At 46.5% G+C, this 25,514-nt stretch overlaps 1 protein-coding gene across 3 annotated transcripts in view; it reads right to left on the bottom strand.

Annotated features, from left to right (window-relative positions):
• The window catches only part of LOC115082327 (cell cycle and apoptosis regulator protein 2-like), a 100,567-nt gene that overhangs the window by 34,530 nt on the left and 40,523 nt on the right, over nucleotides 1-25,514 (bottom strand). For all 3 annotated transcript variants that reach the window (XM_029586564.1, XM_029586566.1, XM_029586565.1), the window contains exons 7-14: nucleotides 23,452-23,536; nucleotides 22,721-22,858; nucleotides 21,783-22,017; nucleotides 15,460-15,573; nucleotides 14,500-14,663; nucleotides 12,412-12,616; nucleotides 11,436-11,585; nucleotides 11,103-11,273 (exon numbers count right to left, since the gene is read on the bottom strand). In XM_029586564.1, the coding sequence (XP_029442424.1) occupies nucleotides 11,103-11,273; nucleotides 11,436-11,585; nucleotides 12,412-12,616; nucleotides 14,500-14,663; nucleotides 15,460-15,573; nucleotides 21,783-22,017; nucleotides 22,721-22,858; nucleotides 23,452-23,536 (1,262 nt within the window). The remainder of the gene's footprint in view (nucleotides 1-11,102; nucleotides 11,274-11,435; nucleotides 11,586-12,411; nucleotides 12,617-14,499; nucleotides 14,664-15,459; nucleotides 15,574-21,782; nucleotides 22,018-22,720; nucleotides 22,859-23,451; nucleotides 23,537-25,514) is intronic.

Raw genomic sequence — 25,514 nt, 5'->3', positions numbered from 1 at the left:
CATCTGCTGGAGACAGAGAAATACTGAGGAACTACAGGTGGCACTCTCAGTTATGTAGCAGTGCATCAAAGTTTATGTTCTCTGTCTCTATCCGCTGCTAGGGACCCACTTATCTGGACTGATCTGGGGTACAAACAGGAACCTGGTCATCAATGCATTCACATCCCACTACTGCCTTGACACAGCAGCATCGGGGGACAGTGCAATTGGAACTACAATCCTAAAACTTGTCACATCATAATCCTAGCTGCTTGTCCACGGAGGAGCTCGGACTGCAAAACATAAAAAAAAAAAAAAAAAGCAACAAGAATTGATACAAAAAGAAAATTGGTTCTTACCTGCTAATGTTTGCTCCTGTAGTATGACAGATCGGTCCAGACTCTTGGGTTTTGCATCCCTGTCAGCAGATGGAGACAGAGTTTCACTGACACTGTACTTAACCTAGTGTACCATCTGCGGTCCCTCAGTACTGACCTTTACCAAAGCCAAGATGAGATTACACAGCCAAACTTTAACCTCCAACCCCACTCCCAACGAACAGGAGGCTGGTGACATAAAAACTGAAAACTCTATTGCACAATCTGTTCCTAAAAAGGATATAGAAAAAACCAGCATGACAACCAACAACTGTGCAATCATACAAACAACAGAACGAGCAGAAGACTCTCCTCATCATACACTGGCTAGGTCTCTGGACTGATCTGTGGTACTACAGGAACAAAAATTAGCAGGTAAGAACCAATTTTCCTTTCCCCGTACATATCCAGATCAGTCCAAACTTCTGGGATGCACCTAAGCACCACTAAACTGGGTGGGACCCCGCAAGTCCTGCTCGCAGGACACTCGCAAAAACCCCTGGGTGTCAAAGCCCTGACAACCAAGCGATAGTGTCTGGAAAACGTGTGCTGCGACTTCCAAATAGCTGCCGTGCAAATCTCCGGAGGAGACACCTGCTGCACCTCGGCCCAAGAGGTCGCCTGAGTGAGTGTCGAGTGTCCCCTCAACCCTTCAGGCACCAAATGACCCGTAGATATATATGTCGAAGCAATTGCTTCCTTAAGCCAGGATGCAATCGTAGCTTTAGTCACTTGCCACCCCTTCTTTGGCCCACTCTAGAGAACGAAAAGGTGGTCTGATCTATGAAAATCATTTGTAACTTTTAGATATCGCAACAATGCCCTCTTCACATCCAACAGCATAAGTTTCCTTACATGAGGCCCAGAGGAATCCAAATCCGGAAACGCTGGAAGCTCCAGCAATTAACATGAAAAGATGAGACCACTTTGGGCAGGTAGCAAGGCACCGTATGCAACAAAAGCCCAGACTCTAAGATCTGCAGAAAGGGATCCTGACACGACAGAGCCTGGATCTCCGAAATCCTTCTGGCTGAACATATAACTACCAGGAAGACCACCTTCAGAGTCAAGTCCTTCAAAGTTGCCCTTCTGAGTGGCTTGAATGGAGCCTCACACAAACCTTTAAGTACCAGATTAAGATTCCAGGACGGACATGCCTTCCTCACCAGAAGCTGAAAATTCTTTGCTCCTCATAGGAAACGTATGACATCCAGAAGCGCCAACAGAGCATGGCCCTGCAAACTACCTTGTAGACAGCTCAAAGCTGCTACTTGCACCCTAAAAGAGTTATAAGCCAGCCCCTTGATCAATCCCTCTTGAAGAAAAGAAAAAACATGTGGTACTGAAGCCTGCAGAAATTGCATTCCATTGGCCATACACCGGGATTCAAAGACTTTCCAAATGTCCACATATGCTGCATATGTGGAAGAATGCCTGGCCTGCAACAATGTGGTAATGACTGGGTCAGAATATCCCCTCTTTCGCAGCCTTGGCCCTGTTTATGAGATCTGTGAACTATGGTCGACGTGGCCACTCTGGAGCCACCAGAATCATGTCACCTGGATATTTCTCTATCCGCCATATCACCTTGCCCACCAGTGGCCATGGAAGAAACATATAAATCAGAACTCCTTTGGGCCAAGGTAAGACCAGAGCATCGACACCCTCTGCCCCATACTCTCTTCACCTGCTGAAAAAACGTGAGGCCTTGGCGTTCACCCTGGTGGTCATTAAGTCCAGATGAGGAAACCTCCATCTGTCGTGAATTAGATCCATAGCACTCACGGACAACTCCCACTCTCCGGGGTCCAATGTCCTCCAACTTAAAAAGTCCACCTGAACATTGTCTACTCCGGCAATGTGAGAGGCCGCTATCCACTCCAAATGCTGTTCTGCCCAAAGAATAAACTCCTGAACTTCCTGTGCCACTCCCCATCTCTTAGTACCCCCTTGTTGGATGATGTAAGCCACAGTCATCGCGTTGTCTGACAAGACTCTGATCAGACACCCGCTCAATAATGGCAGAATGGCAAGTAAAGCGCATTTGACTGTTCTCATCTCTAATCGACTGATAGACGAAACAGCCTCTTTCTTCAACCACGAGCCCTGTGCAATCCTGGCATACCGCTCCCCAGCTCGAAAGGCTGGGATTGGTGATAACCAACACCCAATCTGAAACCTTCAGCTCCACACCACGTTCCAGATTGGCACGCAGAAGCCACCAAAAGAGGCTCTCCTGCCTTCCCCTTCGAGCCTGAGAGGAAGGTGAAACTCCTCCAATAACGGATTCCAATTGAATAGGAGAGCCCTCTGAAGAGGCTGCATGTGAGCTAAAGCTCAAGGGACCAAAGCCAACATAGAAGCCATAGAGACCAGGACTTACAAATAGTCCCACGCCCTGAGAGTACCTCCAAATTCAGAAGATGACGAACTTGTCCTCTGCAACTTCGAGAGTTTCTCATCCATCAGGAATTCCTTTTCGTCCTGCGTGTTGAACCGAATCCCTAGTTAGTCCAGGGTCTGGGAGGGGGTGAGATGACTCTTTGCAAAGTTCAATACCTAGCCTAGCGATTGCAATCGTTGCAGCACCTTCTGCACCGACTTCCAACAGAGCTCCTCCGACCTTGCTCGGATTAGCCAGTTGTCCTGCTGCGGATGCACCAGCACATCTTCCTTCCATAAGGCCGCCACCACCACTACTACCATCACCTTGGTAAATGTCCACGGCGCCATTGCCAAACTGAATGGAAGAGCCCGAAACTGGAAATATTCTCCTAGAATCATAAAGCGGAGAAACATCTGGTGCTACTGTCTGATGGCTATATGTAGATAAGCCTCTATCAAATCTGGAGATGCCAGGAACTCCCCTTTTCGCACCGCATGATAACCAACATGCTGAGTCTCCATATGGAAACGTGGCACTTTGCGGGCCACATTCACCCTCTTGAGGGCCAGAACTGGGCGAAAGGACCCCTCTTTCTTTGGCAACACAAAGTAAATGGAGTACCTCACCGCTCATTGCTCTGCTTGCGGAACCAGCACTATTGCCCCCAGTTGCCGCAGGCAGTCCACTATACCTTGGACAGCTACGCACTTGGCAAGAGGAGTGCAAGGGACACCATGAAGGCATTTCAAATGGGATGAGCAAATTCTAATGCGTAGCCATCTTTTATTATACTTAAGACCCACTGGTCCATGGTAATTTTGTCCCACTCCTCAAAAAAGAGCATTAGCCACCCTCTAACAGCTAGAATCGAAGAGTGGACCAGACTTGCTTCATTGTGAGGCCTTTGCTGCCCCTGCACTCGCATTGTCCTTGGTCAGTCTCCTGCCACCACGAAAGGACTGAACCCAAGACTGAGATGTTCCAGCGGGCTGCCTTCGAGGCCCACTGGACCCCTTAGCTTGGCAAAATCATCACCTGTCTCTAAACCTAGGACTAGAGGGAAATCCTTCCCATCCTCTAGGTTTATCCTCTAGCAGCTTATGCACCTTCGACTCTCCCAGATGCTTCATAATCTGTTCCAGGTCCTCTCAATAAGAGCTTGCCCTTGAAAGGCAAAGCCTCTAACTGAGCTTTGGACCACACATCTGCTGACCAATTTCTCAACCACAGCAACCTTCTAGCTGATATCTCCAACATCATGATCCTGGAGATGGTTCTTATAAGATCATAAAAGGCATCTGCTCCATAAGCCACAGCAGCCTCCATGCGCTCCACCCACAGACTGTGTCTCCTGTAACTGCTGAACCCAGTGCAAACAGGCCCTCTGCATAAGGATGCTACAACGTCATTGCTCTAAAGTCTTCTTGGTGACTGCTGAAACTGAGGCATCAACCTTGGCAAGAGCTAGGAGCTCCAAGGTCTCCTCTAGCAAAGGGTAAAGCTTGGACATAGCTCTACTGAACCTCAAGCCAGATTCTGGGGTTTTCCACTCCCAATCCACTAGTTTCTTCACAGATCTGTGGAAAGGAAAAGCCTTCGCTGGGCCACGCAACCCATCCAGGACGGGGTCCACACCCTCCAAGTCGGATTTCTTCCCGCAACACCTTGATTCCCAGTTCTTGGACCACCATCGGAATCAAAGGCCAACGTTCATCCCTGCAGAAAAGTCTCATGACCTTGGGCTACAGGCACCTCTGCAGGATCTCCATCCATGGCACCCATATCTGTCAAACCATTTGGCAAAGGCCCTATTCCAGGAGGCTCACCTAGTGCTGCATAAGGGTCATCAGATTCATTTGTGTCCTCCTGCGTATTCCAGGGTGCTGCAAACCGGCCCACAGTCCTGCAAGCGCCCTTCTGTATGCTGCTTTTCGGAACTGCCCCTTCCCCCGCAGACTGGGACCCAGAGTTTCTGCCCGATCTGCTCCTGCGCTCTACAGCCACCGTTTTTGCCAAATAAGCTTTGTGCATCAAGAGGACAAAATTAGTAGAACAAATCTGGGACTCATCCTCATTCCCCCCAGGGGAAAATCCCCAGGAACTACACTGGCTGAATCCAGAGGGAAATCTTCTTCCTCGGAACTGCTCCTGCCATCAGCAACTTCAGGTACTATAGGAGACAGCACTGGAGGGGATCTCCTTGCTCCACATGCTGCTGCCGAAGGTCTTGCTGCCTTAGACAAAATGGCTGCCACCCCCACGTTGAAAATCCCCTCACTCGCTGAAGGCATGGAGACCTGAGACACCACGCAGATTGGGACCCAGGAGGAGAGACCCTCAAAGAGCCTTCGTCCCCCTTAACACATATGGAGCATAAACCCTGCCTGTTTAGTTTACCGCTCGATCCCCTCAGGCGCGACAAGAAGTGCTGCACACCATGCCAGTGGCCTCGAGAAGCATGCACCAGTGAGTTGGGCCACACAGTGGGAAAACGCTTACTTCCACCGGGGAACTCACTGGACAGCCGCCACAAGCTTCTGCCTCTGGCCCTCAATTACTTGTCAAGCCGCAGCCACAGGATGAAAGGGTAGACTCTGCTACTGGCTTTCTTTTTTTTTTTTTTTTATTTAAACTTTAAGCACTAGCACTTGCAAACAAGAAAAAGGAATACTTCCCTGCCGCTCCAGTTTGCAGATGCAGAGCCGTCAGCCGGGCCACCGCTACCTCATGGGGGGATGAAGGTCATGGATCACCAGATTTCCACCAGATGTCCACCCCACGGCGGATGAGCCCTGGTTTTGAGGCTCATCCGCCTCAAAACCAGGGGGGATGGCCCCACCAGGACCTCACAAACCCCTGGGAGGATAAAGAAATTCTCTCTATTTCTCTTTTTTTTTTTTTTTTCAGATATCTCCAGACTGCAGGTTTTGCACCATCAACCATCCACTGGAGACAGAAAAATACTGAGAGACTGCAAGTGGAACACTAGGTTAAGTACAGTGTCAGTGAAACTTTGTTTGTCTCCATCTGCTGGTAGGGATGCAAACCAGGAGTCTGGACTGATCTGGGTACATACAGGGAATATAACAGTCTACAGCAGCCTCAGCTTGGGACTCCACAGCCTACTTATCGACAGAAAACTGTGTTTTCTGTAGATAGCAGGATGAATAAGCCATGCGACACCCGCCCTCCTCCCTGCACAGCAACTTATACCAAGAATTCAACTAGTTTTGTTATAGAATAAAGAGAGTTCTGGAACGGGTGTTTGCGTGGGAAGTCCTGTACATGCTCAGTACATCAAAAACTTAATTTTGTTTACCCCAACCCCCCCAAACACACACAACCAGCACATATTCCATCAATAACATAAAGGACAATAATAATCCATACAGCATCACCCACATTGAACACACTCTGGTTGGCTCCTGCTATAAAAGAATACTAAATAGCAAAACATTTTTTTTTATTAAGCTTTTTCATTACAACCACAAAGTAAAAATACTTTGTAACAGAAATTTTTGGAGTATATTACAAGGAAACAATTATTTTCAAAGTTATCATTTCAAAAACAACATTTTCAAACTCTCCATCATCAGAGGAAATTGGGGAGGGGAGAATGGGGAAAAAAGGAGAACAATAATACCCCTATATAAAGAAAAAGAAAAAATAGCAACCTGTAACTTAATTATGCATTTGCATGGGTATCGCAAAAGAAAACTTGCACCAAGAGAAATAATTGCAGATCTCATATTCAGAAATGCCTTTCGGCGTATCTGGGTGGTCTTAGCTAAGTCTGGATAGACTCGGACTAAGCCCCCCCCCCCCCCCCCAGATATGGAATATTTATAACACTTGAAATAAGAACACATAACAAGGTTTAAATCTTGCTCCAAATAAAAGTAAACTAACAGAGTTAATCTGCCAGTATCTTCCACTGAGGAATTCTCTAAATATTCAGTTAAGTTGGAGAGATTTCCTTCTATATTAGGCTGTGGTGAATTTTGCTTCTGAGAGAGGAAAACAATCTTCTTAGTAGCAGGAACCAAATCCGGGGAAATTTTTAATATCTCACCCAGATATTTTTTAAAGGCAATCAAAGTGCACCTTTGGGAAATTTAGCAGCCGCAGATTTAAATGTCGAAGGGAATTTTCCAAAAATTCCAACCTCCTAACAGAGGATAAACGGTCCCGAATAATAGCTGCATTAGTGTCTTTTAGATTTTTAACATCTTCCTCCAACTTCTGAATAGAGTTAAAGTGATCTAAAAGGATTCGCTGGTGGTCTCGGGCAACCATATCCAATTTTGAAGAAACAGTTTCTAAGCATTGGGTCTGCTCCTTGAAAGTAGTAGACAAACCTGCTATTAAATCCCACAGGGATTCTAGCGTGATAACAGCCGGTCTCAAAATCTCCTGGGGAACCTGACCCACTGTCCCAGCTCCAGCAGCAAACACATTCCCAATAGCTGTAAACGGGAGAGTAGCACCAACACTCACCCTGGGGATCTCCAGCCGCTGGGCAGGGGAAGAGGTCAGCACCCGATCAGGCATAACGCCAACAGCTCTGTCCGACAGAGGCAATCCGATGCGGCTTCCTCTTGGTGCCTCAGTGCAGGCAGCGTCCCCTGAGGAAGAAGCCAACAGCTGCTGTCGTGGGTCAGGAGGGCTCAGCGATATTTCCCCAGGTGAAAACAGGGCTCCTCTCTGTTTCACCAGCGGGGTTAACAGCCCTCGGTTCTGTAGTGGGGATCGCAAACTCACAAATCAATCGCTGGTCAGTGGGGAGGTTAGGTTCAGACAGAAAAACTCTAATCATCCCCTTCCTTTTATGCGGGCATGACGATAAAGAAATCCAAAAAAACGATAAATCCAAAGATTCTCGAGGAGATTGCTGAGCAGCGAGGAGTAGCGTTCTCTCAGGCGGCCATCTTGGTTCCGCCCCCCCCCCCCCCCTCCTTTTTGTTTTATTAATACTTTATAGCGCTCAATTTACCCTCCACATACGCTGCAGAAAAAGAGTCCATGGAGAGCAAAAAAGGTTTCTTCCACTAGAAAGCAATGTCACAGCACGCTGCAAGAAAACACCGAAGGAGCAAAGCCATCACTATAGAAGGGTCATCCGGATGCGGCATTCCCAGCAAGCAAGCACATTTGTGGTTCCCACTTCATATTTCCAGTAGTTATAGCATTAATAAACTCTCCCACATTATCCCAGTACTGATTATAAAAGGTGCCTTCCTGAGGGCACCTGCGCCAACATAGACTGCTCACAAAGGGATACATTTTATGTAGCTTAGAAGTAAGATACCATTTAAAAAGTACTTTATACCATTTTCTACTAATTAGCTGAGATAGACTTTACAATTTTAAGAAAGCAAAATTCCCATTCTTTCACATCTAATTCAAACCTCAAATCTCATTCCTAAGCCAACATATGTTTAGGTTTTTGAGATAGCTGAAGGCTTAATAAAGAATACAACTTGGAGATAAGGCCTCTATTTCTAGGAGGCTTGATACCCAGAGTTTCAAATACGGTAGAATTTTTAGGTAGATCTTTTTTAATTCCCCCTCCTTCAAAAAAAAATGCTTCAGTTGCAAAAAGGAAAATCTCTCTCTTATAAATGAAATGTCTTCTTAAGAGTTTCAAAAGGAGGGCATGCCTTGAAACCCCCCCTCCCCCCTCCAAGCCTTCCCCATAAAACAAAGCCCCACGGATTCCCAATTTTTATCCCCCCTCTCTGCACCTGGCAAAAATTCACCATTAAATCGAACTAGTGAGAAATAAACATATTCATGGTCTCCTATTGGCCATTTCTTTCATAAATCCCATATTCTGCTAGTCAATGTAGTAAAAGAATTTGTTGGTGTCCCTGGGCATTGGAGTCTCTTATGTAAGCCGAAATAATATTCGAAAGGGAGCACTCCTAAAAAGTACTCACTGCTTAGTCCTCCTAAAGAACCAATCAAATAGAAGCCTCAATTGGGCTGCCATATAATAGCACCAAAGTTTAGGAACTGCCAGATGAATATAGCTGGCTAACTTTAGACCAGCCCAACGGCGCAGCCAGAGTTAACGGGACAGGTTAACTGGCTAACTTCGAATATCAAAGTTAGCCGATTAACTTATCCAGCTAACTTCATTCCTCCTTGGAGCGCCTCTTACCTGTCCCAAAACGCCCCCAATTTATCCGGCTAGAATATAGCTGCATAACACTTTTAATATCACGATTTACAGGGAACACGATTTAGACATTTAGACAGATAACGTTTCACTTATCCCTCTAAAAGGCTTTTGGATACCAGTCCCTTAATGACTAAATTCAGCAGAGAGATTGGTCGATAGGAACCACACAATACGTCTCTTTCCTCTTTCGGAATAACAGTGGAGGGAGGCCAAAAAACCCTCATTTAACAAGGAATTAAATAGTTACACCAGCATCCACACAACCTTGTTCCCAAATCTTTTGTAAAATTTGGTCAAAACTCCATGTAAATCCAGAGATTAAGTTGTCCCCCGGGGGATAATTCTGGAAGAATTACAGTACTTAGATACTCATCAGCAGAGTATCATTAACAGAGACATCTTTCTTAATTATGATAAAACTGGGCAAAATGTTTCCTAATCTTAGTAGTCAAATAAAAAAGAGCCAGTCATATCTTTAATATATAAAAATAGAATTCCAAAAGAACAAAAAGGACTCAGAACTAGAAAATGATTCGATCAAAGGCTATCGCCGTGTGTTGAAGGAAAGTTATTATTTATAGAAAATTATTTATAGAAACTTTCAAAGTTAACAGCCTTCTTGCTTTATTACCATATTCAAAATAAGATATTAATCAGAGTCAATTTCTGGGAGTCTTTTCTACATAAAGTGATTTTAACTTTCTTTGTTCCACTTCTAATTTCCTCAGGATAGAGGGATCATTACCCTTCTTATGGAGACCTCCTAGGGAATGAATATATTCCTGTATTTTAATACAACTTTCCTCCTTTTCCTTGTTACCATCCAAGCTATCAGTTTACCTTGCATGACAGTTCTGAGGGCTAATATCATCTTTAATATTAAACTGAAAATATTCTTGCATATCAGTCTCCAGGCAATGACAAATTTCTTCACCATCTAATAAACTATCATTCACCCTCCAAATCTCCCGGAATCGAGGTCTATAAGAGCAACTGATGCAACTGGGGCCATGCTCAGACCAGGTTATATTCCCAATTTTGGCCTTTTGAATTCAACCCCCCCCCCCCCCCTCAAAAACAAAGATATTTATCCACCAAAAAAAATCAATTCTAGAATTTATCTTATGGGGCTTAGAAATAAAAAGCAATCTCAGATAGACATATGTAAAATTCTCCACATATCAATTAAACCCAAAACTGAAATCAGATGTCCCAATTTTTCTCAGACTTGGAGGACATAATTGTCCCCATAGAACTGTCCAAAGAAAGTGCCCCCTTAAAATCACCTGTCCCTCTAAACAGTTCCCAAAATATTTAATAACTTGTACAAAGCACCCTGATCACAACCAGTGGTATAAATGTTAACTTTTGTGTAAATCACTGAATGAAGTTTCATCTTAATTAAAAAAATATCTACCTAGCATATCTCTTCACACCTCAAAAATATCAGCCATCAAATCCTTCAAAATTAAAATCCCCACCCCACTGTATTTATTTCCCTTTTAAAAACAGAAAGCATAAAACAATGTGATCTGTTCCTCGACAAATGTTCATCTTTTCTCCTCAAGTGAGCTTCTTGAATTAAAATCACAGAAGCTTTCAGGCCTTTAGCTTCCTGAAATAACATTTGCCTTTTCATCGGGGTATTCAAACCCTTGACGTCCAATTATCATCCAAAAAGCAGCCATATGAAATCCCAAAACAAAATGAGATAGCTATGCAAAAAAAAAAATTAATATAGGGTCAACATACACACTCACTAAAAAATGTGGGCCTCCTTTTCTTCTAAGTCTGATGCCTTCTGCCTTTCACTTTCTTTCTGTATCCCCCTCCTCCTCCTCCTCTCCACCTCCAAGACCATCATCCCAGTAGTAGTGGAATCCTCCCTCCATTGCCAGTGGCTGTAGGTCCTCACGTTCGCCCCCCTGCAGCCCACTCTTCCTGCTGGCCCTCCATTAAAGTGCTGGCTTTGAATTTCTGCCACTGGTATAGTGATCATACTCACTGCAGAAGCAGGGAGTGGGTCACAGAACCATGTGTCACTATAGCCATGACGGTGCCGGACACAGTGATTGGTATATGTGATATGCTGAGCACTAAATAGTCAGTAAAGAGAAAAGAATAAGGGTTGATAGGGGTGTACAGGACTTGCCCACACCATGGCTGGCACACTGACCTCTTCCTCAGACTTCACATGCTCCTGTAATTCTTCCTCCTTTTCCACCTCTGGTTTCTTGCCCTCTGCTGTTGCCTCCTGCACCTCTGGCAGACTCAGCAAACCCTTGTAAATCTTATAACCAAAATCTCGTTGCAACATCTCCTGAAAGAATTCCACTAGAACAGAAACCTAAGGACAACAAGAGGAGCAGTCAGCAACAGACAAAGGGAGCCAAAGGGAAACTAGATCGGAGGCATAGGGGATTTGGGGGTGCTTTAGCACAGCTCAGCTGATCCTCAGGAGACCCCCAGAATCCAAGCTCAGCTAGTCCTGTCGCAGAATGATCCCTACCTCGAAGGAGAGCCTCTCCTTCTGTTTCCTGTACTCCAACATGGCCCAGAGGGACATGAGAGTGCAGCTGAAGCCTTGCCGTGGGCGGGCAAAAATCGAGGGATAGCCAATGGCAGTCACATTCTCCTCCTCCGGGTTCTCAACTTCATGCTGAAAATTAGTAAAAAAAAAAATCAAGGCTCATTTCCTGTTTGCGACTTTGTAATTGTAAAGCGCATTGGCCAAGCATACAAAATGCAACAAAACCCAGCTAAATTATCAGAACAAAGACCTGTCTAAATGCAGGCATATGCATGACACGGAGAAACCTGGAAATGAAGAGAGAATAATACTATATAAAACATATGGCTTCCATTTTTGGGCTTCCTTGAAAAGAAAAAAAACCAAAGGACAAAAGCCCCGCCCTCAAACTTCTCCCCACCCCCACCCCCACCCCCACTCCACTCTCCGCCCGAATACTAGCACCCAGTGGAGCTGCTGACACGCTCTTTATGCTTTTCTTCCCCTTTCTCTCAGTATCCTGCACCTTTATCCCTTTTTCTAGTATTAGGCTGCTTCTTATAGCAGTGAAAGGTTAAGTCTACACTTCGGTTACTGTTAGACAATTCTTCATTACTAGTCTGCCGCAGTGGCTGCATACGCATTCATGCAGAAATGGGCGGGGCCGGCTTATGTAGCCCCCAGGCTATTATTCCGGCTGCTCTTATTTATCATTTTCTATATCAATTGCAACTCCTCACTGAAAAGTATTAAAATGTATGTGGCAACACCCCCTCCTCCCCCCCCCCCCCCCCCGCCAAAAACAAATTCCAGCAGCACAATGAAAAGGAGACTGGACACATTCCAGCACCCCCCCAGGATCTTATCTACAGATCAACCCCACCTGCTCTGGAGCTATTTTCTAATGAGTGGGGCAACTTGCTGGAAGTCTCCCGATACCCCCCCCCCCCCCCCCCCCGCGTGAGTGTCTGCTTGCCTTTTCTGCTTCCTCCTCCTTCAGCGACGGCGATGAGGCGGAGGGCGGCGATTCTGCCTCTTTGCTGCCCGCTTTCTGCTGACACAGGGCTTCCCATTCCACGAGGGAGGGCATACAAGACCACAGGTCCGGGAGGAACACCGCCGCCTTCGTTACACGCTGCGATGTCCCAGGGCACACGTACCGGAAGTCAGCAAAACGGTACCTGGTGGAGCAGTGCAAAGGTAAACGTAGGGTAACGACGACTCTGGGGCTGCAGCCCTGTAAAAGATATCACTGCCCTATCCCGCTAGGCGCACAGAATGCTATTTCCATGGTACAGCCTACAGCCCCAGGGCTCAGTACTGGCTCAGGTATTATCCATGATTCTGGCTCCACACCCTTTGGTCCGTCAGTACTCTTTCTTTTACCCTTTTGTAAAATCCCATCTTCACATATATATATATATATATATGCCACCACCCCTCTTGTTTTGTTCTCCCCCTGTAAATTAATTATCAGGATTTGGCTATGTTTAAGCAAAGTTCAGTTACCATGGTGACGGCAAAGGCAATCCAAAAATAGAGACTGGAATCAACGGAAATAAAATGGAAAATAAATCAGCTAATATGTATCTTCAACAGAACATTAAGTGTTCTCCATCCAAGTGGCTGCACCCATTCTCTATCCCAAAAGCTGATGGCTTGGTGCAATGCACAGACCCGCCGGGACAGTACTCCTAGGGCAAAAGTGACCTATGCAAGAACAGGGGCTGCTGAGGGAGAGGCTGGGCAAGCAGCGGCCACTGAGCAAGGGGGTGGGATGCAAAGGTTGGAGACAGAAAGAGAGAGAGGGGGAGGGAGGGAGCAAGGGCAGAAGGAGGAAGGAAAGCAATAGGGGTAGGAGTGGGAAAGCAGCAGTCACTGAGCGAAGGGTGGAAGGAAATAAAATAGCAGATGCCGGCAAAGACCATTTAACCCATCTAATCTGCATTGCTCTAACTTTGATCTTCACCCATCATCCTCTTCCTTAAGATCCCCCAGCTGTCAGTTGTAAAAAAGGTGTCTGCCTGCAGGGGGTTGCTTTCCAGGCTTTTTGATACAAGCTGAGCATTATAACCAAACTGTCCTAGAGTCCAGGCTAGGCAATGCCCCACTACTCCATATCAGACCAGTGAGGCAGCTTGTGCTGCTCTAACTGGCCACCTTTTGCTGGGAAGTTAATAGCCCACTGCCTCTCCCACGTTGGATCCTGTATCGTTTTGGGTAGATGTGCTCCCCTACCTAATCCAAGATCTAGACCCCTTCCTTCCCCCAAATAAATATTTTTTAACCCACGTCCCTTCTCTTGCCATCCTCTGAGTCTGGCGCACATTCACTTTGAATTCTGTCACAGTGCTGCTTTCTACCACCTCTCTCTCGGGAGACTATTCCAGGCATCTGGAACCCTCTCAGTAATCTTTAAGATTTTATGCACCAACTTACCGGAAAAAAAGGGTGTACAACCTAACCAGTAAAGGTACAATCAGCAAAGAAGTATTTGCTCAGAGCCTTCCTCCTTCATATCAAATATTTCTTTTTCTATGGAAACTGCCACCTTCTAGCGTGCTGATGAAGCTTTCTATATATAACCTACCCCACCCTTTCATTCACTAGCTTCCACTGTGTCCCCAGTGTATTGGGTCCTACTCCTCCCCTTTTTTCTCTATTCTACTCTGAAGAGATCACATCTTGCACTGGTCACTACCACAATCTATTTCCCACTACATCAAGACTCAGTGATTGCAGTGTCTCCCAGATCCACCCTCTGCCACAGTTCCTCTAGGTCTGTAATTCTGTTGACAAAACTTCAAGCATTTGCCCTGAAGACTCTCCAAGATACTCAATGCCTTCTCTCTTCTTCTGCTGCTGCTCTTCTTCTTTCTTGTTGCTGTCTTATTGGCTCTCTCTTCTCCATCCTTCCCTGCTGCCTCCCTTATACTGCTATTACATGGCATTTTCATCCCTCCCCACAGCTAATCCTCTCTACCTTATATGTTTATATAGATAAAGTTTCTGCCTTCCCCAAGTCTAGTTTAAATTTAAGATGATGGCCGAGGATTGCACTCACCAGTTAGTGCAGCGACTCAAATCTATTCCGGTCAGGGCCTTAGTGCAACGTATGGCTGTTCGGATCAACACCAGGGGATCCCGCTCAGGGTCTGCTCCATCCAGGGAAGAGGACCATTCCCCCCCAATGGCTACAGCTTCTTCCCCTTTCCTTCCTAGCAAGAACTAAATAAGGAAAATCAACATACAGGCATAAAACATCTCAAACAGCTAAGAGACAAATGAAACACGGGCCAGGAGACAGTGCAACATCCAATTCACAAATGCTCACAAGGTGCACAGAAAGAGCCTCCAAGATTCCAGCAACACTATGAGTCAGGGAGCCAAGATACATACACACATGGAAACATTACTGGCTACAGTACATGGGGCACGGTGTTGAGTAAAGGTTTAGCATGTTCACATATCCATGACATCCCTAGCTTTCCTATATCTCCAACATACCTACCTTTCCTCATGGAAGCTCCATCTCCCAAAAATCACAGATAACCAGAGCACTCTCGCTGCAGAGCTCCCTCCTCCCTAACAGTATCTCTAGACACTGGCCCTGAAGGGCCTCCCCTAATCCAATAAGATACTCTGCTGAGTCCTGATAAGCCCCACCTCTACCCAAGTGCCATCAAGACACTGGCTCTGCAAAATCCCCCTCCATAGTATCTACATGATATGGCCCTAAAATGCCCACTCCATCTCCCACAGGATCCTCTGGGACTGGCTCTGTCTAATCCTTATGCCCCCTCACAGTCCAGTGTCCCTACACAAAGGATCCTGAAACATGCGCATTGGCATTCCCCATAAACAGCTCTTACCCAATGCCCGCAAACACTAGCATCGCAGAATCTCTGCCTTCACAATTGCCTCAGAGTTCCTCCCACTTGTCCTTCCCCTAACCCCCACAGAATTCTGAAACACTGAATCCAGCCCCCTCTCCCCCCACCCCAGGGAACATGCAGGGTCACACCTTGATCTGCTTGCTTGGATGCTCCAAGTTCTCATTCCAACCATCAGGATCCTCAATGTACAACAAACAATTTCGATAAAATTCTTCCAAACCTGGAGCGGAGACTAACAAGACCTAAAAAGAGAGCCAGAGAGAAGCCATATACATGGTAATTCACACATGTACATACATGCAGTGAGATACTGACTCATACAAACATACATACATGGCAATGCATGCATTTAAGGGGCAATATATGTGCATAAACAAACATGGCAATACATGTGTAATCTCATATACATGCATACAGAAAGAAAAATTGGTTCTTACCTGCTAATTTTTGTTCCTGGAATATCACAGAACAGTCCAGACTCTTGGGTTTTGCCTCTCTGCCAGCAGATGAAGACAGAGAAGAAAAGCTTTACTGTCACTGCCGCTTAACCCAGTGTGTCACCTGCAGTTCCTCAGCTTGGCCTGTACATAAGCAATGATAAGAATATTTGTAACAATAACCGAGACTCTTAACTGCACTCAACAAGCAACAGGAAGGTAGAGCCTCTATCGAAAATTCGTCCAAACAACTAAGCAGAACATCATATAACATCACAAACTATACTGCCATTTCGAGCAGGCTTTATTGAATGAGTGAGGTTCTGGACTGATCTGATATTCTAGGAACAAAAATTAGCAGCTAAGAACCAATTTTCCTTTCCTGTTTATATCCCAGATCAGTCCAGACTCCTGGAATGTACCCAAGCTACCCTATGTTGTGTGGGAATGTGATAGCCCCGCTCGCATTCACTCTCTCCAAGACTGGTGGAGTCCAGATGTCGAATATCCAATCTCTAATGTCTGGCAAAAGTCTGTAAGGCTTCCAAGTAGCCGCCCAATAGATTTCCTGTGGTGAAAACACCAGCTAACACTCGGCCCATGGAGGTCGTCTGCGCCCAAGTCAAGTGAGCCCTTAGACCCTCCGGTACCGGACGACCTCAGCAAATGTACACCAAGTCAATCACATTCTACAGCCAGCAAGCAATAGTAGCCTTGGATGCTTTGCACCCATTCCTTAGTCCATTCTAAAGCACAAAGAGATAAACAGATCTCTGGACACCTCAACAATGCCCACCTCACATCCAAATTAGGAAAAGGCTGGAAGTTCCACTGTTTGACTAAGAAGAAAAGCAGAAACCACGTTCGACAGAAACGAGGGTACTGTTCACAAGGACATCCCATTCTCCGTAAACTGAAGAAAAAGGATCTGTACAAGACAACGCCTGAAGCAACTAAAAAAAAACCCCAAAAAAACATATCTAGGTTTAAATCTTTAGTCATCCTCCACAATGGCTTGAACGGAGCCTCACACAACACCCTCAGAACCAAATTAAGATTCCACACCTTCTGCACCGGCGGCCACAAGTGTTTCGTCCTTTCAAAGAAATTGAATCATATCTGGATGGGAGGCCAGGGACACTACCTGAATCTTACCCTGAAGACAGCTTAAAGCAGCCACCTGTACCCAAAGGGAATTATAGGCTAGACCCTTCACTAGACCTATTTGCAGAAAGGTCAAGCAATGGTAAATTGAAACCCAAGTAAGCTGAACGTCTTGCTCGATACACGAAGCCTCAAAAATCTTCCACACCCTAATGTAGGTCAAAGATGTGGATGGCAGCCTGGCTTGCAGCAAGGTGGCGATGATGTCTCCATAATAATCCTTTCATCTCAAGTGTCTCCTCTCAAAAGTCAAGCCGTGAGACAGAAGCGATCCGCCTGATCTGAAAATATTGAACCCTGACGTAACAGACTTGGAAGGTGATCTAGCAGTCCAACCACCGCTAAATTTACTAGGTCCACAAACCCTGGCTGACATGACCCCTTCGGAGCCACTAGGATCACTTCACCCTGGATGTTTCTCTATGCGTCGTAGCAATTTTTACCACCACTGGCCATAGGGGAAAGTCATAAAGAAGAATCCCCATGTCACAGAAGTACCAGAGCATCGATTCATTCTGCTCCATAGTCACGCTTGCGAATATAAAACCGCGGTACCTTGGCATTTTGTTTAGATGTCATCAAATCCATGCAGCCAATCCCCACCTGGCCCAAATGAGAAGCGTTCCTTCCTCCAACGGCTCCCAACTTTTGCCTGCTGAGAAAATCCACCTGCATGTTGTCCACCCCAGCTATATGAGACACTGCTAGAACTGCCAGGTGCTGCTCCGCCCAGTGAACCAACTGCCGAGCCTCCTGAGAAACCATCCAACTTTTAGTGCCTCCTTGCCGGATGATATACGCCATTGAATTATTCGCTAGAAGTCACACCGCCCAAACTTGTAACCATAGCAGAAAGGAAAACAAGACTACGCGCACCACCCTCATCTTTTACTAACTGATAAACCATGAGGCCTCCTCCATCAACCATCGGCCTTACGCTGTCTATGCCTGACATACCACACCCCAATCAAACAGGCTGGTGTCGGAATCTGGGATTTCCAATTCTGTCCCCCGTTCCATAGTGACCCAACCAAGCCACTACCTGGACTCCCCCGAGTGGAAAAGGAAATTGAAACTCCTCCTCTAATGAGTTCCAGCAGGAGAGGAGCGTTCTCTGAAAGGGCCTCATATGTGCGAACACCCAGGAAACCAGTTCTAGTGTCGATGCCTTAGAACCCAGGACCTGTAAATACTTCCAAACTCTGGGCACCTTGAGTCGCAACAGGTGGCAAACCTGACTCTGTAGCTTCACCATCCTCTCCTTCGTGAGGAACACCTTACCAATCCTGGTATCAAATTGAGTCCCCCCAGAAATTGCATGGTATGGGATGACATTAGATGGCTCTTCTCTAGGCTCCCTCCCTACCCAGCCCAGAGCCCTCAACCTCTCTAGGACCCATTGTACTACCGGCTGACAGAAGTCCGCCATCTTCACCCAAATGAACCAGTTGTCCAGATATGGGTATACCAGCAGTCCACCCTTCTGAAGGGTTGCAGCCACTAAGATCTTTGTAAATGTACGCAGTGCTGTCACCAACCCACAAGGAAGGTCACACGACTGAAAATGGGATATGTAGATAGGCCTCTGTGAGATCTAGTGATGCCAGGAACTCACCCCCTTGCTAAATGCCACAAAGACTGAACGCCACATTTCCATACAAAACCATGGCCCCCTGAGGGCCGCAGTCACCTTTTTAAATCCAAAATTGGACAGAACATTCCCAACTTTTTCGGGGCCATGAAATAAATGGAACACCATTTTCCTTGTACTTCAAGGGAAATCAGTACTATCGTCCTTAGCTGCTGCAAATGGTTCACTGTACTGCGAAATACCACCTGTTTGCCATGGGGAGCACAAGAGGAGACAATGTAGGCTTCCGGCACCCAGTGAGCAAATTCTAATAGTAGCCATTGGTCTACTACACATAAAAGTGGACTAATTGCCCCCGGATAGCCGGAAGAGAAGACTGGACCAGCCTCGCTTCCTTGCAAAGGCTTAGCTCCCTGGTTCCCCGACCAGGAGTATCTTGGGTCAAATTCTGACCACCTCGAAAGGACTAGGTCCTGTCCGAGCTTTGCCTTTGTACTGCCAAAGGTCATCTGCTCTGTTGATATCTCCAATAGTCTGTAAAACGTGAACAGACCTCAGCTTGTCCTCCTGCTGGACTCTCCCAGATGCTTCACCAGCTGCTCTCAGTCCTCCCTGAACAATAGCTTGTCCTTGAACGGAGAGCTCCTAACTGAGACTTTGACCAAAAATCCAGAGACCAGTTTCTTAGCTATAGCAGCTGCCTGGTCAAAACCACTGACATCATAATTCAGGTTGATGTCCTAATCAAGTCATACAATGTATACGCCACATAGGCTACCGCTGCCTCCAAGCATTTCGCCTTCTTCATGGAGGATGAAGGAGGGATCTCTTTCACTTGTAACTGCTGAACCCAGAGCAAACAAGCTCTCTGCATCAAACTGCTGCATAGCGTTGCCCGGATACCCAAAACAGAAACCTCAAAAAAAAAAAAAAACTCTTGAGGTGAACTTCCAGCATTTGGTCCCTTGTGGTGAAACCACCAGCCCCATCTTTCAGTGCGGCAGCCCCTGCCACTGGAATGATGGTTTTTTGGGGGTTTTTTGGTCATTGTTGAGACTGAGGCATCTACCTTCAGAAGCATCAAACATTTTGAGTGTCTCCTCCAGTAATGGGTACCACTTTGCCATTGCCCTTCCAACTTTCAGACTGGTCTCCAGAGTGTCCCACACCCTGAAGACCATCTTCTTTATCGACTTGTGGAAGGAAAAGGCTCTTACCGGGATCCACTCCTTCCTGGTCTGGCTCCTCCTGAGGAAGCCTGATGTGAAACAGTTGAAACACTTAAGGACATCTCCTTCGGCCACCGGCACCTACTCCAGATTTGAAATGTCCTGAGTGGACTCTGCCCCCAGCAATTAATCCGTTGATCCAACATTTTCAGAGTCCTCAGACTCCTCTATGTGGCCTCCCTCCTGCCCAGCCACACCGAGCACCCTCCAGGTGTTAGCCATTGCCTTCTGGCTGGTCATCTTGGGCCATTTTGCAGGTCATGCGCCACCTTGCTGCTGACCCTGGATACAAGGCCACTGCTCCCCCGCTGCCTATTCTAGCCAGGTAGGCTCTGTAAAGAAGTACCACAAAATCTGAGTCAAAAGGCCTGAGAATCCCCAGAATCCTCATGCATCCAAGCCTCCTCATCTTCAGAGGTTTCCTGCCTCACTGCAGGACTCTGCATGGCCAGCGATGAGAGGAGAGGGAATCCCTTGTCTGCCCAGGAGCCTCTTGTACTGCTGCAAATGCACTCAAGATGGACACCATTCTTGAGCTCATAGGAAAAGAATCTGCGGTAGCTCCTGACAACCATGATGGTTTTTAATGCACAAAATCGGAGTCAGCACTATTAGGCGCCGAAAATGGAGCATATACTGTGCAAGCTGCACTCTCCCCAAAATGCAGCGAGCACACAAACCCACACGGATGATGAACGTGTACATTCCCACATGAACAGCAGTCCTTGCCACAATCCTAGGCCAGCACCATATACGACACACCCGCGCTCCCTCTTAGTTGCTTGCCATGGCAGTCTTGTCAATGCCAAGACTCCCAGCTACTATTACTCTCACCTGCGTCTGGCATGATCGCTGATCACTCACAGGGCCCGCCAAGGATGAGAATCCCTTTCCAAGCCGCCTGTTAGGATTTCTCTCTCTTTTTTTTTTTAAATTTTACAGATAAATCCAAAACAGAGTACTTTGCTGAATGCTGCAGAGCAGCTGCTAGTTCCTGAGGGTTCTCCGGGAGATCGAGGGAACTGGACCACCAGTTAATCAAAACCCCCTCAGTGTCCCGGGACGAGCCACATCAAGGGTCACTAACCTCCTGCTCGTCCACCTCAATCAGGGCGGATGGCCCCCACCAGGGACTCAACAATCTCCTAGGAGGAAACTCCTATTTAGATCTTCATTCCTTTTTTTATTTTAAACTCCAGACTGCAGGTTTTACACCTCTACCATCTTCTGGAGACAGAGAAATACTGAGGGACTGCAGGTGGCACAGTAGGTTAAGTAGCAGTGTCAGTAAAGCTTTTCATCTCTGTCTCTATCTGCTAGCAGGGAGACAAAACACAGGAGTCTGGACTGATCTGGGGTATGAACAGGAAACACAATAATACATACACAGATTGCAGATGCACACAGCAAAGAGAGACAGTGCTATATTCATAGCACAGATACACCCAGAAGAGAGAGCACAAGCACAGAAAGTAAGAGTGCATTAGGGTGAGCAGAAAAAGCACAAGCACAACAAAAAGTGAGCATGCAGACACCCAGATGAATGCATAAGAGCAGATACACCCAATGGAGAGAGAACACAGATGTGTACACATCCAACAGAGAGCAACACAGGTGCAGGCACAGCCCGCAGAGAAGCGTGAGTGCAGAAAAGAATCAGAACACAGACACACAACAGAAAGCACGAGAGCATGCCTGCAGAAATTTCCAGCAAAGCATGTAAATGCAGAAAGAGTATAGACACATCCTGCAAACAGACTGCAATAAAGAGTGAGCACACACACAGAGCAGATGAAGTGCGAATGGAGCAAAGAGCAAGCATGCAGATACACCTAACAAGAGACCATTCTGCAGACATATCTAACAGAAAGAAAGTCAGTGCATCAAAGGGCAAGCATGAAGGTACACAGAGCAGAGAAAATGAAGTGCACCATGAGCATTCCTAAAGATGCATCCAACAGAAAAAGAGACCATGCAAGCAGATCTATCCTACAGACAGTAAGCAAGCACGCAGTTATGAATTTTCTCACCTTTGCACTAAAGGCAGGGTCAGCATCTTGGGGACTCAGTTCTGCTACTCCTGCATCCCCAGCCTCAGGCCCTGCCTCTTCAGCCTCACTTATCTGGATGCGGCAGGGATACTTGAGGGTCAACGGCTGGGATAGTGGGAACGTATCCAAATAACAGAGTCGCACATCAAAGAAATCTTTCGGAATCTGGATGTTGCGATAACGTCTCAGAATTTCAATGGGGTCACAGTATGAGCTGGAACCAGCAAGAGAGAAAGTGTGACTGTAAGAAATGGGCAGGAATCATTGTAAACGCATCCCCTCTCCCCCCCCAGATTTGTTATTCCTTACTCTGGGGTCATCATTCATGAATTATGGAGAAGGTCATACTTTATAGGTGCCCCCTGCGCACTCATTCACACCTGTTAGCCCTTTTCTATCTTGGCTCGAGGATATTAAGTTACTCTCATATCTGTCACTCACATTCTGGAAGTGCCTGTTACTGGGCTGTCTGCTTCCCTCTCCAAGTCTATCATGATTTCTAGACCCCCTCCAGGTAGCCAAAAATGAGATCACACGTAAATTGAACTGACATCTACATAATTTTGGTGGCTTACACTGCGTGTACGGTTAACCTCATTTAAAAATTGCAACTTAAAAGAAATAAGCTTTAAGTGTGCAGAAATGGAATATCAGGACAGGACAATGGGGGAGCCACTGGAGGAGGAGAGACCGTGACCCCAGGACAGTGGAGTCGCTGGAGGACAGGGAACAGAGTAATGGCTCAGAAATGAGGAACAGGACAGGGTCGTCGCTTGGAGAGGGGCAGAGTAATGATATGGGGCATGTGGAGGGGGCTGTGCTGTTGGAGAGCAAGGGATAAATAAGCAAAGACCAGTTTTCCCTTTTCAGAGCCTTGTCCTTCATCTCCCTTCCCAAGATTCAAGCGGCGCTCACACCTGGTCAGGGCATGACGTGCGATGGACACTTTGTAGAGCGGGCGTTCATGGCGAGGTTTCTTCACAGCCCCCTGCTGTCCCACTACCTTCTGCTTCCGCTTTTTGGAGTCATAGTCCGTTCCCCTTTGAGAGTCATCACTGCAACCAGAACAGCCTTAGTGACACAAACCCCATTCACTCATACCTCTTTAATCCCCGACAACTTTGCTTAACCTTCAAATCCTTAAATTCTTCCACTCTGTTCATCTCATAAGCCCTGATCAACCCTTCACTCAGCCCCTAACACTGAGCATCCTAATCGTTGCTCACCACATAAATCCTGAACTTCCCCATCACTCAGCCCCAGACTGCCTTCTCTTTCTATGTTAACCATCAAGCAATGAACTGTGCTCCAAAAGTCCTGCCCACCACTCTCACACCCTTAAATCCAGACTCCCATGCCCATCCCCATTCGCACCTAATCTGGGACCACTTCCCCCCAACTCGCTACAAATATAACCCCCATTTAATCTCAAACCCTCTCCCCAAACCCCTCTTAAACACTGACTGTCCCTCAGCAGACTGCCCCCCTAACATTACAATGTCCACACTCGCACCTAGGCACATCCCCTTATTACACTGTCCCTTCATATGCAAAGATGTGCACGTGCACACAGAGGCACACGCACACATTCACACACAGCTCATGGCTGTAACCCGCAAAAGACATTAGTGAAGAATAGGGTTCTCACCGTCTGCCGGAGCCCCTCTGGTTAGAGAACCTCCCGTGGTGGCCGAGCAAACTAGTATGCGAGATTGTCGGGAAGAGGCTGACTGCTACAGAACGAAAAAACAAAAAAACACATTCAATAACTGCTTATACACCATCTGGAAAGCAGAATCTTTTCTGTCCCATGTTGGCGGGGGGGATGCTATCTCAGGAATCCTCTCCGTTCCATGCTGGGATGCAAGAGTGCTATTCCTGAATTCCTCCCCTCCCTAAGCTCAGTAGCATGCTATCCCCGAGTCCTCTCCGTTCCATGCTGGGATGCAAGAGTGCTAGTCCTGAATTCCTCCCCTCCCTATGCTCAGTAGCATGCTATCCCTGAGTCCTCTCTGTTCCTTGCTGGGGAAGGTGCTATCTAAGTCCCTTCTGCCCCATGCTGGCATGATGTTGTGTAGAAGAGGTGCTATCCCAGGCCCCTCTATTCCAGGCTGCGGGTGAGAGGGAATTATCCCAGAGTTTTCTCTCCCAGGGCAGGTACTATCCACATTCACCTCGAGTGATCATCAGTTCCACAGAGTCAGACTAGGCATTAGTGCCTCCTGCTATGGTTAAGCTGTGCGAGACCAATCTTCTGATCACAAATGATGTACATTTATTGGATGTTTGAGTAAACTGCTACTTAAAGCTGGAATTACATTTCCTCTGTTGTTCAAGGCTGTTATTTTGCTTTCCATCAGATTAGACACATTTACAATTTTCTCTCTGTCAACGACCTACAAATGGTTAAGAACATAAGAACATGCCATACTGGGTCAGACCAAGAGTCCATCAAGCCCAGCATCCTGTTTACAACAGTGGCCAATCCAGACCATAAGAACCAGGCAAGTACCCAAAAACTAAGTCTATTCCATGTTACTGTTGCTAGTAATAGCAGTGGCTATTTTCTAAGTCAACTTAATTAATAGCAGGTAATGGACTTCTCCTCCAAGAACTTATCCAATGCTTTTTTAAACACAGCTACACTAACTGCACTAACCACATCCTCTGGCAATAAATTCCAGAGTGTAATTGTGTGTTGGGTGAAAAAGAACTTTCTCCGATTAGTTTTAAATGTGCCCCATGCTAACTTCATGGAGTGCCCCCTAGTCTTTCTATTATCCGAAAGAGTAAATAACCGATTCACATCCACCCGTTCTAGACCTCTCATGATTTTAAACACCTCTATCATATCCCCCCTCAGTCGTCTCTTCTCCAAGCTGAAAAGTCCTAACCTCTTTCGTCTTTCCTCATAGGGGAGCTGTTCCATTCCCTTTATCAGTTTGGTCGCCCTTCTCTGTACCTAATCTCTTGTTATTTCAAAAATAGATTGTATATGGGGGTTACCCTAAAAGAAAGGAAAATTGGTCCTTACCTGTTAATTTTTGCTCCCAGAATACCACAGATCAGTCCATACGAGTGGGTTTTGCATCCCAACCAGCAGATGGAGGCAGAGAAAAGCTTTTCGGACACTGCTATATAACCAAGAGTGCCACCTGCAGTCCTTCAATATTGACCAGTATCCAAGCCAAGATGAACCCCCGCCAACGTTAACCTAACTCCCCTTCCAAGGCAAGCAGGGAAACAAAAGGTTGGAACTCCCAAGTTTGAGCCCTCATCCCTGACAAAGGAACTTGAAAACCTTAAACTAGAACTCTGTTGCACTACGCAGGTCTTTCGAAATTAAAGGAGATGGGCCTCTGGACTGATCTGTGGTATTCCAGAACAAAAATTAGCAGGTAAGAACCAATTTTCCATTCCTGTACATACCCCAGATTGGTCCAGATAAGTAGGATGTACCCAAGCCCCCCTACACTGAGCAGGATTCCGAAAGACCAGTCCACAACACACCTTCACCAAATGTAGCCTATTCAGGTGCCCGAACATCCAATTGGTAATGCTTGGTAAAAGTATGAAGTGAAGACCATGTCGCTGCATGACAAATTCCTGCAGAGATATTACCTAAGAAATTGCCATACTGGGTCAGACCAAGGGTCAATCAAGCCTAGCATCCTGTTTCCAATAGTGGCCAATCCAGGCCATAAGCATTTG

This window comes from Rhinatrema bivittatum, unplaced genomic scaffold, assembly GCF_901001135.1.
Source record: "Rhinatrema bivittatum unplaced genomic scaffold, aRhiBiv1.1, whole genome shotgun sequence".
Classification (NCBI taxonomy): Eukaryota; Metazoa; Chordata; class Amphibia; order Gymnophiona; family Rhinatrematidae; genus Rhinatrema; species Rhinatrema bivittatum.
This window is presented reverse-complemented; position numbering and strand designations above follow the sequence as displayed.